The following is an 18,945-nucleotide window of genomic DNA, read 5'->3' as shown; positions in this document are numbered from 1 at the left end:
ACCTCTTGTACATATATTTTTACAAAGCTTATATCAACTCACTGTGTCTGTCTGGTAAAAAGTGTGTACACGTCATTTCTCCTACACTTTTTCTCGGATCAATTTAAAACTTCGCACAATTATTCTTTCACTTAGACAAGACATGAATCAATTAAAAAATAACCAATTGGACAGTTAATTCCTGGTTAATTAATTATTTTGTTTAATAGCAACAAGGGAAACTAATCCTTCAGTATTCACAGATCTGGCTACATTTGTTTCCGCTCTCCAGGCTATGGTAAAAAACAACAGAGTCTCCTGTTTGTCTCATCCTGTGTGCGTCACGTTTCTCAAAGTCCAATGGTAATTTGATTGAAATAATTTTAAGACCAGTGCTTTTTAGTTTATTGTCAGTAGTGTGTAATTTATAACTATAAAGGTTCTAACCGCGTTTTCATGATAAAAAAGAAAAGCTGAGTAAGTATTTATAAGGGACCAATTTTCTCAAAAGATTGATATAGAAATGTTTAAAACACACTTAAACTCACACAATTAGATCTTCCAAGTAGAATTGTTCATTTTTAATTAATATAAAAAAGAGAGAACTATAGATATTTGGATATAGTTACTATTATAATGATTTTAAATAAATACTATTATTAGTTTATTAACATATAAAAACCGAAACCTATTGCCTACTGTTATAGCGATAACAACGATCGGTCTTGTTTAACCCTCGAAGGAACGCACGTAACTTCACATTAGCCCTCACCCTGCACCACGCACTCAAAGGAGAGGTGTTGAACTTGGTCGTGAACATTACGTTCAATTATGTCAAAAAGTGCCTAATTATCCGGTGCCTAAATTTCCGGATGCCTAAAATTCCGGTGTCTAAATATCCGGGTGCCTAAATATCCGATGCCTAACTATCCTGTGGCTTAATTTCCTAGATTCAGTTTTCTACCAGTACTGTGTGTTCTATTGTCAGTTCTGTGTATTTTGCTGCCTTTGCTGTGTATTTTTGTCAGAACTCTGTATTTTTGTCAGAACTCTGTATTTTTGTCAGTACTGTGTATTTTTATCCGTACTCTGTATTTTGTAGCTAATTTTGTTAACCTTATCATTTTGTCAACACTTGTAATTTTAGTTGATTGCATTACTTCTAAGTAACATCTTCAAAAATTAGCAGAATATTTGAGGATGGGTAGCCTTAAATGTGGTGCTGGTGTTTATAATGATCTGGTATAGTTTTAATTTTGTATTACACTGTGCTCAATATTAGTTTGTAAACGCTGCACTTATCTATGTTTTTCTTTAAAATGTAATCTCTTAAATATGCTTTGCTTTTACAGGAAACGTTATGGCTTCTATGTGTACACGTGCTATCTGGTGGTCTATGTTATTAATTTATTTTGTATAACTCATTTTGTTATTACTTTAAACTCTTTGAAGGTGAGTGATCTTTTTTTTTCATTTTGTAATTTTTGTTTAGTCTGACGTCCTCTCGTCCTATTATACGAATGTATGTAAAGTTTACTCTAATTAGTGTATCAAATTTGGTTTATTTCTCTCTTCAGTCGCGAGGCGAAGCACTATCTATCATCTCATAGAAATAAGCTGTAAGCCTATTTATGCATCAGCTATTGATGTCCTCCGCACAACAGTTCCTCCTTCCGATACAGTTTGATTCAGCGGCGTCGCACGTTCTGCCAAGGCTTGGTATGCCAAAACAATTTGAATCAGCGGCGTCGCACGTTCTGCCAAGGCGTAGCACGCCCTTTACTTTCTTTTTCAAATTCAACACGTTGGCCTCATGTCAGAAAAAAAAAAACAAGAAAAATATTTTTAAAAATACTTTTTTTTTCAAAGAATGCTTATATTAAGTGTAAATGTATCAATGATTTAGAGAAGGAAAGGGTCATCTTGAGAAGGTAATCGTGATAAAAACTATATTTTTTTAGTTACCGACTTGAATTAGAACTATATGACACAAGCCCGCCTATACACTAACAACATGCCCCTGACTCGTTCTAAGGGTTGACTCCCGAAGCCTTTCACGTGTTTCTTTATAGCTGCCTGCAAAGCAGCAGCACTTTGAATTAATTTGTTTCTCAGTTTTACCATCTCCTCGACGTATAGCTAGCCAAAGCCCGTTCTGCCAGAAACTTGCTGGTTTAGGCGCCAATGGCTCGCTTATTTACCCTTCGTCTTGCGCTCTTCACTAACAAAAAATAGACTAAATATTCTGGCACAGAAGCAACACGTTTTGGCGACACCGCATTTGTCCTTGGACATTTTGGCACTAAATATTTGAGGCATTTGGTATTGATTAATCTAGATGCGTCTTTAAAAACTTTTGTTTTGTAAGTGTATTTCTGTTACATTTTTATGTTTAACAATTTTACCGTTAGATTTTACATTATAGTTTATTATGCCATCGTCACCTTAAGTTAAAATTGTTTATGAGGACTTAAATGTTATCCATTAAAAATTCACAAGGTTTTTTTTCTCTGTGTGTATGTATTTTGTGTTGTTGTGTTTTTGTCTTTGTTCCTTTTCTCTAATGCAGGGGTTTTCAACCTGTGGGTCGCGACCCCTTTAGAGGTCGATTGACGATTTGCCAGGGGTCGCCTAAGACCATCGAAAATATGGATTGTTTTTGTCTATTCTTCTATTGCTGTGTGGATGGGGGTCGCCGCAGAGTGGGGATTGTAAAAAGGGGTCGCCGAGCTTAAAAGGTTGAGAACCGCTGCTCTAATGTATAGATTTTTACTGGACGATATTGTATAAAATTGTCTTTTTTTTGGGTGAATTTGATATTTTTTATTTTTTAATGGACTTTACTTAAAAACAGAATTGAAACAATCGTAGAAAAAATCTAATAATTTTTTTTTTCACATAAGTATTACAAATAATCACACAAAATCTCATATTTTAAGGGGAATCGTTCACATTTAATACTATTATGAGGTACGTTTCGTGTAATTAATTCAATTAAAACCTAATTTTGATGTTTCTGAAAGTGACTAGTGTCTCCTTCTATCCTATAAATATGAAAGATGAGGGGGGGGGTGCAAGTCATGCCATACCTAAACTGTAATGTCAAACCAATAGAAATACAGGTTGCGTTTTCTACACAGTACTTCATTCACTGTATATTCGGGTGTGTCGCCAAAACGTCGCATATCATTTTTGCACTCCAGATCTCCTGTAACAAACATGGACTATCTTCTTGCACTCCACATCTCCTGTAACAAACATGGACTATCTTCTTACACTCCACATCTCCTGTAACAAACATGGACTATCTTCTTACACTCCACATCTCCTGTGACAAACATGGACTATCTTCTTGCACTCCACATCTCCTGTTACAAACATGGACTATCTTCTTGCCCTCCACATCTCCTGTAACAAACATGGACTATCTTCTTGCACTCCACATCTCCTGTAACAAACATGGACTATCTTCTTACACTCCACATCTCCTGTAACAAACATGGACTATCTTCTTACACTCCACATCTCCTGTAACAAACATGGACTATCTTCTTACACTCCACATATCCTGTAACAAACATGGACTATCTTCTTACACTCCACATCTCCTGTAACAAACATAGACTATCTTCTTACACTCCACATCTCCTGTAACAAACATAGACTATCTTCTTACACTCCACATCTCCTGTAACAAAAATAGACTATTTTCTTGCACTCCACATCTCCTGTAACAAACATGGACTATCTTCTTACACTCCACATCTCCTGTAACAAACATGGACTATCTTGTTACACTCCACATCCCCTCTAACAGAAATACTTTGGCATGAACAAGTCACTTGAATGAAATGTTTCTCTCCAGCACTATGACTACAACTTGAACCAAAACTCGACCAAACTATATCTCTATGGTAACGAATATAAACTATCTCTCGAGTTCTCTCAAGTTGATTGGCTCACCGGTTGGATCATCTTGCTGTACAATGTCTTCAATATAGTCAAGGAGTGTGGCCAAATATATATCTTGGTAAGAGAAGTAAGAGCTTCTTTAGGTTCATGATTCTATTACTAGGTGTTGTTTTTACTTTATTTATTTGTTTTAAGTTTTTATTTTACGGATCATTTTTTTAATGAAATTCATATTCTTTTTACTGTAATGAAATGTAATGTTTCTTTAAAGAAACACAATCAGAAAGATAAGCATTTTACTAGATAATAGCATTAAATGACTCAAGAATATAGTTTTTCTTTTCTTTTTTTTAGGTTTATATTTAGTTTGCCCTGTACAACTTTCATTCTTGTCAAATCTTACAATACAGTTTTGCCCCACTTAGAGCTGAGTTGGTCCCTATCAGCCCGTTTTATCGGTCTAGAGTACTCTTAGAGCATCTTACCATAATGTCATGCAATATAAACAACCTCCAATTCTTTGGCTACCATTAAATAGCATTCAAACTTATTAAAAAGTTCTACATTTAAGAATATTTGCATTGCATAGCAGCACTCGGATTTTCTACATAGATCAAGCTCTAGCATAGCTTTAATCTAAAGTAATTGTAATATAAATAAATTATTATTAATATAAACCTTCCAACACTTACGTGTAATTGCGTGTTTTTTGTTTTGTTCCATCAGAACGATTTTTTTTAAATATCCTAAAGTTATCGCCACATAATTTCCTAAACTACTTGCTTGTATCACTTTCCAGAAAAAAAAGTATTTTACTGACATAGGGAACGTGGTAGAGTGGATTTTATACACATCTTCCATCTTGTTTGTCGGCCCATTTTTTCTGAACCATTCTTTCCACTGGCAATGGGCAAGTGGGGCGTTGGCTGTATTTTTTGTTTGGTTCAATTGTTTGGTCTTCTTACAGAGGTTAGTTGTTTTTTTTATTTTGTTTTGTATTTGTGTATGTATCATCTTATTAAATAAGACAAGATACAAAATGTTCGGTTATTTGATCAGCTTTTAATTCGTGTAGCATGGTCTGGACTGTTGTTTCAATGGTTTCTGGTCGTGTGGTATGCTATGATCTGCTATGATCTAACCCTAACCCCTAGCCCTAAAATTACCAGATTCTCAAACATAACTCCTGGACTTAACTACAAACAACCAACCATTAAAACACACTTATTAAATAACACTCTAACAAAAGAATCAAATCCACTGGAACTCAAAGTAGGCACACTGGAATCAATTGAAAGCTATCCAAAAACAGCCATTCATGTATACACCGACGGATCAGCCTTCAAAGCCACCATCAGTGCTGGTCTTGGTGCCTTCCTGGTCTTTCCCAAAAATAAACACTTTCAAATAAGTGCACCCTGTGGCGACTACTGCTCAAACTTCCAAGCTGAAATTGAGGCTATTACCATAGCTTTGCAGACAGTCGAAAACAAATTATATGAAGGGATACAACCATCATCAGATATTGTTGTCTTTACAGACTCCCAATCCACTCTTCAAGCACTTAACAGCAGCGCCTCAAAAAGCCCAAGAGAGTTGACAACACTAATAGTGATAATACATCAGATGATGACAAAATTAAACATTAACATAACATTACAGTGGATCCCTGGACACATTGGCATCATGGGAAATGAAAGGGCAGATAAGCTTTCAAAGGCAGGATCATCTATGGAACAACCAGATAGACCTGTTAACTACCTCACCCTAAGGTTAATGTTAATCAACAACCACAAAAAGGAGTGGCTTAACCAATGGGCAACAGGAAACACAGACAGAGCCATGTACAAAGAAATGAACATGCTTAGTAAACTGGACAGTATTAACTTCCTCCCCCGCAAAGAGCAATCTACAATCTTCCAACTAAGGACAGGACACACACCTCTGTTAAATTACCATCTCAATAAAATAAATCCCACACAACTCCCCCTTTGTAGATACTGCGCCCACCCTTATGAAACCGTAAACCATATCCTTTTTGAATGCCCCTTCCTAATCCACTCCAGCCCAACATAACCAACACCCTGTGCGGCAGTGCTGAACAACTGAAGAAAACAGCACACTATTTTTCCTTGACACAGTCTGCAAAAGAGCTCACAGCTCAGCAGCAAAAAGGTTGCTAGAAGAAGAAGAAGAAGAAGAATGCTCTGATCTGACGTCTCAATGTTACCAAGTTCGAATCTTGCTCGACACTGTTCCCCCACCAAAGGTTCAATTCTGAATGACCATCTAAGAACTGATTAAAAAGATATTGGGCTCTTTATCAGCTATAGCAAGATGGATTATTTTATCAGCTATAACCAGATGTAGGGTTAATTTTATCATCTATACTGGGTTCTTGTATAGATTATAAAGATTATCCTTTGTGGAAACAATCAGACTGAATGTAAATGAAGAAAATCTTTGAATGAAAGAGTGAGGCGTGTCTGTCTCTTCATCCTCTGACCAGGAAGGCTAGGTAAGTTGTGTTGGGGCGCACTAACTGTACACTCACCCATGACGCCACATCTTATTCCAATGACGTCATACTACGCACATGCCTGACGTAGCTGCACACACAAACACACCTGAAACCACAGCACACACACATGCCAAAGATTTCACATCACGCACACACACACACACACACCCATGAAGTCACAACATATACACCCAGGACACAAACATGAGGTCATAGCGCATTTACACATGGCGTAAGTTAATGGTAGTAGAACATGAATAAAAATACCATTCATACATTTACTGACATTCAATGCAGAATGTTACTTCAATGTTTCCTCTTTCAGGCTTACATGTTTACATGTCTCTTCATTCCTCATACATGTTTACATGTCTCTTCATTCCTCATACATGTTTACATGTCTCTTCATTCCTCATACATGTTTACATGTCTCTTCATTCCTCATACATGTTTACATGTCTCTTCATTCCTCATACATGTTTTCTTTGAAAACGTTCGTAAAGTGACTCGGAGGTTTTACAATTAAAACAAATATTTATTACATGTATTCCTATTCTATTAGTATAGGTGTTGCCTCTGGCTGTCAAAGTCGGCCCTGGTATTTCTAGATCATCCGGCCCATAAATTGTAGACCTATATTATATAATGGACATCCCATTCTAGGTCTACCTGTCCTTAAAATCATTGTGATAAGTTTAATAATTTATCGATAGCTGTACACATGCATACAGTGAACATTATGTCTACCGATGTAAGCTGTTACATTATTTCGGAAAATGTGTAAGATTAAATTAGTGGGCCCTAGTAGCTCATGATTTCTACATAAGACAATGCGTAAAATATTCAAGCATGTCTGTCTATTTATTTCTTCTACTCTTAACTCAATAAAAAGGACACCGATACCGAATATCCACTAAAAGCGTGTTTAAAAAACGCCAAATTTAATTAAATTTTATGATTATATTTTGAAAAATTAATATCTATCGAACCAGAGGTTTCACTGCGTGGTAGTTATTTTCTTCCGAAAGATATATACATAAACTGTCCATTGTCTAGGAAAATGGTTAGAGCAGTTTTCTAGATTCCCTTCGACCCTATTTCTAGTTAGTTTCCAGCTTTTTTTTGACAAGCTAAGGAAATGTAAATAGACAAAAATTAATTGGTAGACTAACCTTTTGTGTTACAACACAGTGCTACTGGTGGGATTCAAATCGTAATCTGACCTTGATCTGAATATCTGACTGTAGGTTTGACTTCTTTGGTATTTACGTTGTAATGTTTCTGGAGATACTCCGGACACTGCTTCAAGTTCTCTGTGTGTTTTCCATACTCTTCATAGCATTTGGTCTGTCACTGTATGTGCTTATGTTTAATGAGGTAGGTAGCTGTCACTGTATGTGCTTATGTTTAATGAGGTAGGTAGCTGTCACTGTATGTGCTTATGTTTAATGAGGTAGGTAGCTGTCATTGTTGAGGTTTGTTTTTTATTGTTCTTGTTTTTTGTGATGTCTACAAAGAAACAATAGTCTAACCAAGTGACCAAGGGTCTAGTGACCAAGTCAAATAAGAAGAAGCTTCTAGACGTGTGGTAAACTGTCTTCTCAATGATCGTGAGTTTGAACCCTGTCTCACGACGCAATCCCCGCGGGAAGTTTGCACTAGGATGTAGTCATCTTTAAAGGAACTTATCTTATATGATACAGACGTTACTTCAAAAAAAGAAGATGATTACGTCCTACGCGTCATGCATTTAGTCACTGGTTTTCCTGGCTAGCTCATGCAACCCATACCATGCACTAATAGCACTAGGGAAGAAGGAACATTTTGTACAAATTTGTCCTAGCATACGGGACGAGGAATGTGCAGAAACATGTAAAAGACAACACTCCTTTTGAATGTCATTTCTCTCATTTCCAGACTCAAGCGAGGCTAGTTTTGACCCTCCCTGCGACATAAATTACATCTCACTTCTTTCGGTCCTTCATATCACCTCCCAGATCTCAAAGAGTGCAGGTTAAGTATTGTTTTAAAGTAAAGAACGATAAAGTAACGAGTCACTACCCCCCTCCCCCAGTCATCGTTGAAAGGATTCAAGAACAGATGGTCATGTAGCATTCCGTTGCAATTGAAAGAAACTAAAATCTAAAAAGAATTGACACTTGGCGTCATCGTTAGTAAAATTAGTCTGAGGTCAAGGTTCAAGTGTTTCCCGACCCCGGATCTAATTGTGATATATTCCTTGGTCTGTAACAAATTAATTCTGTGCTGAGGTAACCAATTTTCCCCAACCCTTCTGACAATAAACAATCTGTGTGTATGTATATTGAGCCATTTCAGTCCACAACTAATATATCGAACTAGCGACAAGCCTGTGTATATTTTTAGTCACCCTGAAGAACAACCCATATCTAAGGAAACTAATAGAAAATACTCTCGGTCATGACTATAGTAATGCTGGTTCTACTCAAATGTTGTTACTCTCTAACGCCAACTATACTCGCATGTTTATCCCACTGTTTGGAGTCTTACGCTAATTCTATTTGAATGTTTTTTCTTACTGTTAGGAATCTAAAATTACTTTGTTACCCCTGCGTGTATGCTTAAGATTCGCTACGTAACTTTTACGACCAAGTTTACATTTACATGCGAGAAATCCTCTCCTTAAATATCCGGTGCCTAAATTTCCTAAATTCGTCTCTCCCACTGTTATGACTCAAACGCTTACTCTACTACCCTATGTGTCTATCAGGAGTCTGACGCTTACTCTACTACCCTATGTGTTTATCAGGATTCTAACGCTTACTCTACTACCCTATGTGTCTATCAGGAGTATAAAGCTCACTCTACTACCCTATGTGTTTATCAGGAGTCTAACGCTCACTCTACTACCCTATGTGTCTATCAGGAGTATAACGCTCACTCTACTACCCTATGTGTCTATCAGGAGTCTAACGCTCACTCTACTACCCTATGTGTTTATCAGGAGTATAACGCTCACTCTACTACCCTATGTGTTTATCAGGAGTATAACGCTTACTCTACTACCCTATGTGTTTATCAGGAGTATAACGCTCACTCTACTACCCTATGTGTTTATCAGGAGTATAACGCTCACTCTACTACCCTATGTGTTTATCAGGAGTCTAACGCTCACTCTACTACCCTATGTGTTTATCAGGAGTCTAACGCTCACTCTACTACCCTATGTGTCTATCAGGAGTCTAACGCTCACTCTACTACCCTATGTGTCTATCAGGAGTCTAACGCTTACTCTACTACCCTATGTGTCTATCAGGAGTCTAACGCTTACTCTACTACCCTATGTGTTTATCAGGAGTATAACGCTCACTCTACTACCCTATGTGTCTATCAGGAGTCTAACGCTTACTCTACTACCCTATGTGTTTATCAGGAGTCTAACGCTTACTCTACTACCCTATGTGTTTATCAGGAGTATAACGCTCACTCTACTACCCTATGTGTTTATCAGGAGTATAACGCTCACTCTACTACCCTATGTGTCTATCAGGAGTCTAACGCTCACTCTACTACCCTATGTGTTTATCAGGAGTCTAACGCTTACTCTACTACCCTATGTGTCTATCAGGAGTCTAACGCTTACTCTACTACCCTATGTGTTTATCAGGAGTCTAACGCTTACTCTACTACCCTATGTGTTTATCAGGAGTCTAACGCTTACTCTACTACCCTATGTGTCTATCAGGAGTCTAACGCTTACTCTACTTCCCTATGTGTCTATCAGGAGTCTAACGCTTACTCTACTACCCTATGTGTCTATCAGGAGTCTAACGCTTACTCTACTACCCTATGTGTTTATCAGGAGTCTAACGCTTACTCTACTACCCTATGTGTTTATCAGGAGTCTAACGCTCACTCTACTACCCTATGTGTCTATCAGGAGTCTAACGCTCACTCTACTACCCTATGTGTCTATCAGGAGTCTAACGCTTACTCTACTACCCTATGTGTCTATCAGGAGTCTAACGCTCACTCTACTACCCTATGTGTCTATCAGGAGTCTAACGCTTACTCTACTACCCTATGTGTTAATGAGGAGTCTAACGCTCACTCTACTACCGTATGTGTCTATCAGGAGTCTAACTCTCACTCTACCCCACTGTTGTCCATACTGAGGACGTTCATGATGATGATAGAAATGGAGTACTTATCATCTTTTAACGAAGGTTACACGGACAACAGAGATGACACTATACACTTTGGAAAGTTAACCATTATCCTGTACATAGCCTTTGCCATACTCATGCCCTTATTACTAATGAATTTACTGGTGAGTTTTCTTATGTGTCAAATACAATTATAGAGAACAATAGAGTTTATGTTCAGAAACTTTTTTTTTAAACTAATTAGTTCTTAACTCATTTTAGTGACAAGTCGACCTTAAAATAATAGTGTAGAATGTGTATTTGAGACACTTCATGTAACTATTTCTATGAAAGGCTGCCATACATGTAGTTGCAAATTCATATGCCTTATTGGACTATTATATATATATATATTAAAAAGTATAGTACATAGTGAAAGTCAATGACTATGTTTAATGGACCAATGTCCAAATGAATGCTGTAATGTTTTATTAATGTAGAATATATTAAAATATTAATATTAATAGGGATAATGATATTAAGTGAAAATTAATATTTTGAATTAGAAAAAAAATTCGTCTTTGCATTACATTTTCATTCAATGAAAGCTGACAATGCCGGTTTTTTTTATCCCGCGTAGGATTGGCGATGATTATACTTTGTCTATTTTAAGGACATTTTTAATGAGTTGCAGGAGATTTCCAGCAGCATCGTGAAAACCAAGCAGACCACGGGAACTCTGTAATAGGTTTTAACGGTTTAATTTAATAATTTACACCTAGAATTAGCTCGGGGCTTATGAAAGTTGGGGCCCACTGAGGCCGCATATGTTGCAGTGGCCTAAGGCCGGCCCTGATGATATCCAGCTCGCGGTCAACGCATTTTTATTGCACTGCCACCTCTTTTTGGTTTACCTGTAAACCTCGGTAAAACGGAAGTCATGTTCCAGAAGTCGGCCAATAAAACCTATTCAGCCCAAAGATTATCGCGCATAGACATACCTTAACGTGGTAGACAACTTCAAATATCTGGGAAGCATAGTATCAAATGAGCCATTGCTTTAAAGGGAGGTTGATATGTGATCAGGGATAGTCATGACGCCTCCAAGCGAGAGTGTGGCGAAATAAATCGCTTCGCCTGTCTCCAAAAATCAGTGTCTACCAAGCTGTGGTTCTCTCAACCCCTCTTTGTGGATTTGAGAGAACTAAGACTTCTTGAACGCCTTCACCAAAGATATTTGCACACCATCATGGACATACGGTGGCATAGCCGCACTACAAACAGCGATATTCTTGCGAAATAGTATGAACTTCTTTTTATCCGACAGTCACGCTGGGCGGGCACTTATCCTGTGTGGGGGACGAACATATGCCAAAGGCAATCTTTTTTTTTTTGTGAGCTGAAAGGTGGGGGTTAGGGTAACAGAGATGCCCCACAATAACACTTCTTTAGAATACTAACGCGAATTTTTTTTTAAGTCTCTTAAATGCGTTATTTTACTTTGTTACAAGGTGTACGTTTTACCCTATTACGTAGAGGTTTTGTATCACTTGATGCTTCCTACTAAAGCCATAATGAATAAACTAATTGCAATATTAAATGTCAGAACGTAACCATTTTAGAAGTTACACTGCAAAGACTTTCTTCCAAGCCAATAATAGCCCAACAGTTCTACGCAAAAGATGCAATGTAAAACGTTACGACGTGAGCTGTGGTTTTCAATACTGCTGGGGGCACTTAAGAGACTTTCTATTCTAATCGCCATGTACAATTACATTGAGAACTAACAGAACAAAAAAGCAACTCTTCGGATTTGTAGTCTTTACCTGATCGTTCATTTTCGAAATTACAAAAATATACCCAAATTGACTTCGGGTATATAGTCTTCCTTAACAAATTATTCATCCGAACTAGGCTCGGTCACCTGGAACTATATATATATATATATATATGGCAATGTTTTTGATTCTTAAGATTAAGGATCAGTGCAGTGTTTCACATGTTAACCCAGGCGAGGGCAGTTTTAGGGGCGCCATAATTTAGTATGTTGGGCCGCAAGCCGAGTGGAGTTATTCAAAGACTGACCACGTGCGTGTCTCCCGCGCTAGCGTATCTTTTATGATTTCTGAAAGCTTCAGCCACCAGTTGTTTTTAAATTCGCTAACTTTGGTCTGCAAAAATTATACGAGGCTCTGTAGAGGGACTTTCTTTCAGTGCCGCTGGGGTTTGCGAGATCAGAACAGTAGTGGGTGGCTTTTTTTTTCCCTCGAACTCTTGGATTGCTGCTTTGTTTTCGTCGAACCAGTCTGTGTTGGATCTGCTCTGCTCTAGCCCACTGACGGACCTTGTGACATGCAGAGTCTGTTTTAGCTTTAAAAACGCTAAATTTAATAAAAATAATTAGGCTTGTCTTTGAGTCTGAAGATTAATGAGAATGTAATATTTCCCGTGTTACGCAGTCCCAACTGCGACCTAGATATTTTGCCACATCCAAGGGCAAGCATAACCATTGTCCGCCGGTGGTCGATTAAGATTTTCTTTTCGCCGTCTACGTCTGTCCTCGGCAGTGGATTTTCTTTTGGTCTCTAATGTGTATCCCGCAGCCTTTGTCTTGTTCTGAGGCCGCATGCAATCAGGTGCTCTCTTCTATGTCAGCAAGCTGGTCTTTAAAGCATAAGAAGACCTAAGTAAGTTAAACTACAGGTTTTAACGTATAGATTGAATGGACCTTGATAAAAGCTTGACTTCACAAATAATGTATAATAATAATATTCCTTGAACCCAAAAAATTCCAGTAGTTAGAAAATACATCTCTTACTATCTCCCCTTCCATTTATTACTCTTACGAGTAATAACTGACATGTAATAGAAGCCTAATAAAAAATGTCTTGTTTAAATGTATGTGGCAATATTGATTGCATGATGTAATCATTCTATGTACTATTGCTGAGATTATTTAGGCATACACTATGTGTTACAATTATATGGTTATGAATAGTTTACCTACTACAGTCTTGGGATATAGTTAAGGTCATTTTCGTGTGTAATATTCTGGAATGGGGTTTATGGTTAGTTTTAAGGTTAGTATTCAAGTCAGAGTTACGTTTGGTGATAGTATTAAAGATTTATCAAGGTAATCCGCTCTATTGATTATTCTTTTAATTTGATAAAGTAGTTATTGTCTGGTTAAGTACTGAGAAAAATAAACAACAGTTCAGTGATATACTTTCTTCAAAAGTGCAGAAAAAAATTACATAGAAACTTAGAGAATATTGAGATTCTAGTTTGTCTAAAGAACCTAGAGAAATTAGAGAACTTAGATACTCTAGAGAACTTAGACAACCTAGATAATCTAGAGAACCTAGAGAACTTAAATTATAGACAAATTACAGGCTGCAACATGTACTTGTTTGTTGATACAAATGAGTGTTAGTTTTTAGTGTTCATGCAATATTGTTTCGGTAAGTTTGGATGGTAGTCTGTTTCAGTTTTGATCAATAACTGTTTGTTTCTAGATTGGTTTGGCTGTTGGTGACATTGAGTCAGTACAGAGAAATGCCAGATTAAAGCGGCTGGCTATGCAGGTAATTGTCAATCACTTCATAGTCTTAACAAAGAAAAGAAACTGTTTGTTGCCTAACTAGATTTAAAAGGAACTATGTATGTAGTAAAAGGTTCTAATACAGTATTTGTACTTATCCTCAGGTTGATTTACAGATCAATATAGAAACAATGGTACCAAGGTTCATTTTGCAGCAAATTTCACTCGAAAAGTTTAAATATTATCCTAACACTCGTAAAAAATTTTTTAATGTAAGTTCGAGATCGTTTCCCATCTTTTGGTGTGAGTTGAGGTAAAATACTTATCGGAACGGTGATAGAAATAAATCCTTGTTACTCGTATCACTCCTATTTTACTTTATTCTTTTACCCTAAATAAAGGTATGTTGATGTCTTGTTCTAAGTCTTTGCTGACTTCTTTGAGTTAATTAGCTAAGATGCCATCAGGCTCGAATCTTTTTTGAAGCTTTGTCAATTTTGTGTATATTTACGTGTTCAGTTTAGTGTTCATTTAACCTTTGCCCTTTGTCTGGGTGGACTCAGTGAATGCTGAAGTAGACTATTTATTTAACCTTTGCCCTTTGTCTGGGTGGACTCAGTGAATGCTGAAGTAGACTATTTATTTAACCTTTGCCCTTTGTCTGGGTGGACTCAGTGAATGCTGAAGTAGACTATTTATTTAACCTTTGCCCTTTGTCTGGGTGGACTCAGTGAATGCTGAAGCAGACTATTTATTTAACCTTTGCCCTTTGTCTGGGTGGACTCTGAAGCAGACTATTGATTTAGAACGTGTATTTTCCTTCCGAATATTTTTTTTTTCTTTAAGAAAGTTATTCCTCTTGTTTTTTCATTTGTTTAGATTTCATGTAATGATTGTTCGGTATGAGGTGACGGTAATAGAGTTCCTCTTACTAGCGACTGAAACTTAGACATTTACAGGTTAAATACAATTGGAAAGAGGCTTCTGTAAAGTTTCCTTTTTATACCTTACTATCTATGGGGCAAATGATGTTAAGGTCTTCTGTTCTTTACCCAACGGTTAATAAGCAGGGTGTCATGTGGCCATGACAATGACCAACCGCCTTTACTTTCCCTAACTAAAGTCAGGTATTCAATAGAGTTGGGTGGACTCAGGGTGCCCTAAAAATCACGAAATTCAAAATGCCAGCCTTCACCGAGATTCAAATCTAGGACTCCAGGAAGCCAAGCGCTTAACCAATCAGCCACCGCCCCCCCCTCCCCCGGAAAGGCTTCTGTAGCAATGGCAAAGAGTGTCTGGGAAATGCTAAACTAATAAGGGCAACCAAAATGCGACGCATAACTGGCATCTCATTGAAGGATAAGGTCTCCATCAGTCCGTTAAGAAATTGGCCAATACGCACAGTCTCTATGCTCTATTAACACAACGTTTACGTTGGTTTGGACATGTCACCCGCATACCAGTTGGAAGAATTCATGAGGACATTCTCTATGCCGAGCTTGTGGAGAGAGTCAGACCCAAATAACGCACAAGACTAGACTACTGAGATCTCAGGACTACAGGCATTAATGATTGTATGTTGGAGGAAATTACCCAGATCGAACAGCATGGAGACAGACTGTGCTACCATTGCCGAGAGCGCAATGAATGAGGCGGCCCTTATAGAATGACAAAGAAAGCTGTGATTTCAGGTTGCCCTAAAACACTTGCATTGACATGCACGACCTATGGCCAGCCGCTCAAAATTTGGCTTATTTAGCACACAAGATTCTGCCCCGACTCAAGGAGAAACCAAAACTAGTGATTTATCAGCGCGCATCCATTGTCACCGAAACAGTATATGTGACAGAATATATATATAAAGTACTAGCAACGGAATTAAGATGCTACTGATGGAGCCTGCATTTAAAGACCGCATCACAAACGAAGAGATGAGAGACAGGTTACTACTGCGATTGGAAAAAGAAAGGAATGAAGAAAGACACACCTTACGTGGAGCGTACCCCAACGGTCTAACGTCTAACTGACCAAGGAATAGGTAAAGATGGTGAATGTCAAGGTCTGTTCTAATTTGCTTTTTTCTTTTAAAACAAAATAACCGTCCAGCGGTGCACAACAGCATGCCTATGGAAACCTACCACTCATTGGCACATCACATAGCAAATAACAGCTGCTGACCTTAATTGTGCATTACTATAAAGCTCGACTCAATCTATTGTATTGTTTTCCAGTATTTCTTTCGCATTCTGAATACACAAGATGCGGATGACATCAAATGCCTAGAAGCTAGCGCCCAAGGTGCTTTGATCTTTGATGAACTCCACAGACAGAAACAGAAGTAAGTTGAAAAGTAACATAACCATTTATAAATATAAAAGCTGAGACATATGACAACAAGACAGGTTTTACTCGATTTATTGATGGTCACAAAATGTTGTTTCAAATGGCTTAATTACATGCACAATTTTTAACTTTGGGAATGTCAACGAATTAGCGCCCCCCCACACACACACACACCAAATCAGACTCTACTTTGTGTGTAGTCATGATTAGTCATGATGTCCAATTATTCACACAATTATTTTCTAAACAGCGAAATATAAAATCAAACTTGTTTAAGGGGAAGAACTCTGCACAAATATATTTTACTATAATTTAAAATAAAATTCTTGCTGGTCAGTCAGACAGAGTAATTTGATACAGGCTTTGTAAAAAAAAACAACTAAGCTTCAAAAATAATTTGCATTTTTGAGGGGGAGGGGGCTTTAGAGTTTTATAGTTTAATTAGCTATTAGCAGATGTATACAGTGGATTAAAAACTTATGGTAATATTTATACATTAATTTATTATATTGACTATATGTAAGTATGAATTAGAGCAAGTAGATGAACGAATCAAAACGAAACAGAAACAAGGCTACAAAGACAGTTTGTGTGGAAACTCAAAATCGGCCCCCGAAGTGGTCCACCCATGAGGGAAAAAGGCAGGTTTCAATATTTTGAAAGAATATCATTATGAAATTCTATCAAAAGCTAAAGACAGAGAAGAATGAAGAAGGAAAGTTGACAGATCCTGTGTGGTGCCCCAACGGCTCAACAGTCAACAGACCAAGGATTGGTAAAAGTGAAGGTGAAGCTAGATGTGAACCTGTGGCCAAACTGATGTCATAGAATGATTATCTCATTGATCTTATGGTTTTGTAAAGGGTCAATCTCTTATTCAAAGTCTAAAAGAAAAAAAACAACAAGCTTTAGTTTAGTTTCCCTTGCATTTGAGAAGACACAGCAGTTCTCTTGATTATATGAAAAACTGCTTATTAATTGTTGCTTTAAATTACGTTTCAGTTATATGCATATTAAATAGAGCTTTTCTCTTTTAAAAAAAAGTAAACACTTTTATTGTAAACGTAATAGTTTGTATGACAGAACTTACTAAAATTAGCAAAAATTAGCAATACATTTGTAATAAAAAAATATTGACAAAAATCTAAAACCGTTTACATAAATGTGTTAATATATGGAAAATTGTTATCTCTCATACTAAATAGACTCCCGTGTTTATTACTATTAATAGTGAATAGTTGTAAAAATGGTGTAATTTTATGGAAAAAAACTGCTCGTATAGTTGATTTTAAAAATTAAATCAGAACTTTGATTGGTGTACAATATCATAATGTCTGATTTTCAACATCTTTTCTAGATCTAAACGGGACGGACGGACGGACAGACAGACCACACAAAACTAATAGCGTCTTTACCCCTTTCGGGGACCGCTATAAATGATGTAATTTGTTCATTCTAGTGACTGCTGTAATATGTTCATTCTAATGTCTGGTGTAATTTTTTCCTTCTAATGACTGATGTATTTGTTTCCTTCTAATGACTGCTATTGTTATTTTCCTTCAGGTTAAAAGATATGAACAATGTGTTAGAAAAGAACCATCATCTCTTGAGTCAGATTTTGAAGAAAATGGGGATGAAGTCAGAGGAAGAAGATTGGGACGAGGGAGAGAAACTGGACGGCGATGATAGTAGCGATGAAATGGAACTCATTCAAGTCAAATCCATATTTCACACCGAGCCCCCTAAATCTCAGATTCTATCTTATATCAAAAGGTCTAGTCTATCCACTGATATCTGAGATCAAAATATCTAGCTTATCTACAGATGGTCTTCAAAATGTCTAGTTTATAAACTGATGGAGTTCAAAAAGTCTATCTTATCTACTGATGGACTTCAAACAGTCTAGTTTATCTACTGATGAACTTCAAAAAGCTATTCTATCCACAAATGTCTAAGTTTGCTTGATGATGATTTATAAAGAAATTTTTTGAGCTAATTCTTTGGTATTTCAATGCATTAATTAATGGCTAGTGTTGCTAGACACTGGATACAATGATGTCAGACTAATCCTAATTTAGGGATCTATGAACAAGTTTAAATGCTTATGTAAATATTGTTTACTAGAAATGTATAACATAATTCATAACCTGAGATAATAAAAAAAATTGTTTATTATGTGACTCTATACAGTCATTATTATGTGATAACCTGGGTATGTTGGCTGTAGTGTATGCTTATATAGATATTTTATTATCTTTGCATCTTTTCACTTTCTAGATAGGTCCAACGTTTACTTTCTAGATAGGTCCAACGTTTACTTTCTAGATAGTTCCAACGTTTACTTTCTAGATAGTTTCAACGTTTACTTTCTAGATAGTTCCAACGTTTACTTTCTAGATAGGTCCAACGTTTACTTTCTAGATAGGTCCAACGTTTACTTTCTAGATAGGTCCAACGTTTACTTTCTAGATAGGTCCAACGTTTACTTTCTAGATAGTTCCAACGTTTACTTTCTAGATAGTTTC

At 36.9% G+C, this 18,945-nt stretch overlaps 1 protein-coding gene across 2 annotated transcripts in view; it reads left to right on the top strand.

Moving 5' to 3' along the window:
- LOC106061149 (transient receptor potential cation channel subfamily A member 1-like) overlaps positions 1 to 18,620 on the top strand; it is a 39,876-nt gene extending 21,256 nt beyond the window's left edge. Inside the window, exons 19-28 of one of the 2 annotated variants that reach the window (XM_056031104.1) lie at positions 272 to 342; positions 1,332 to 1,431; positions 3,845 to 4,009; positions 4,691 to 4,860; positions 7,660 to 7,789; positions 10,527 to 10,721; positions 14,052 to 14,120; positions 14,242 to 14,349; positions 16,309 to 16,415; positions 17,984 to 18,618. In XM_056031104.1, the coding sequence (XP_055887079.1) occupies positions 272 to 342; positions 1,332 to 1,431; positions 3,845 to 4,009; positions 4,691 to 4,860; positions 7,660 to 7,789; positions 10,527 to 10,721; positions 14,052 to 14,120; positions 14,242 to 14,349; positions 16,309 to 16,415; positions 17,984 to 18,218 (1,350 nt within the window). In that variant the 3' untranslated portion in view covers positions 18,219 to 18,618. Of the gene's footprint in view, positions 1 to 271; positions 343 to 1,331; positions 1,432 to 3,844; positions 4,010 to 4,690; positions 4,861 to 7,659; positions 7,790 to 10,526; positions 10,722 to 14,051; positions 14,121 to 14,241; positions 14,350 to 16,308; positions 16,416 to 17,983 lie in introns of both variants that reach the window. The other variant, XM_056031105.1, reaches the window with a different exon arrangement.
- The last annotated feature ends 325 nt before the right edge of the window (positions 18,621 to 18,945 follow it).

Source organism: Biomphalaria glabrata, chromosome 5 (assembly GCF_947242115.1).
Source record: "Biomphalaria glabrata chromosome 5, xgBioGlab47.1, whole genome shotgun sequence".
NCBI classification, from domain to species: Eukaryota; Metazoa; Mollusca; class Gastropoda; family Planorbidae; genus Biomphalaria; species Biomphalaria glabrata.
This window is presented reverse-complemented; position numbering and strand designations above follow the sequence as displayed.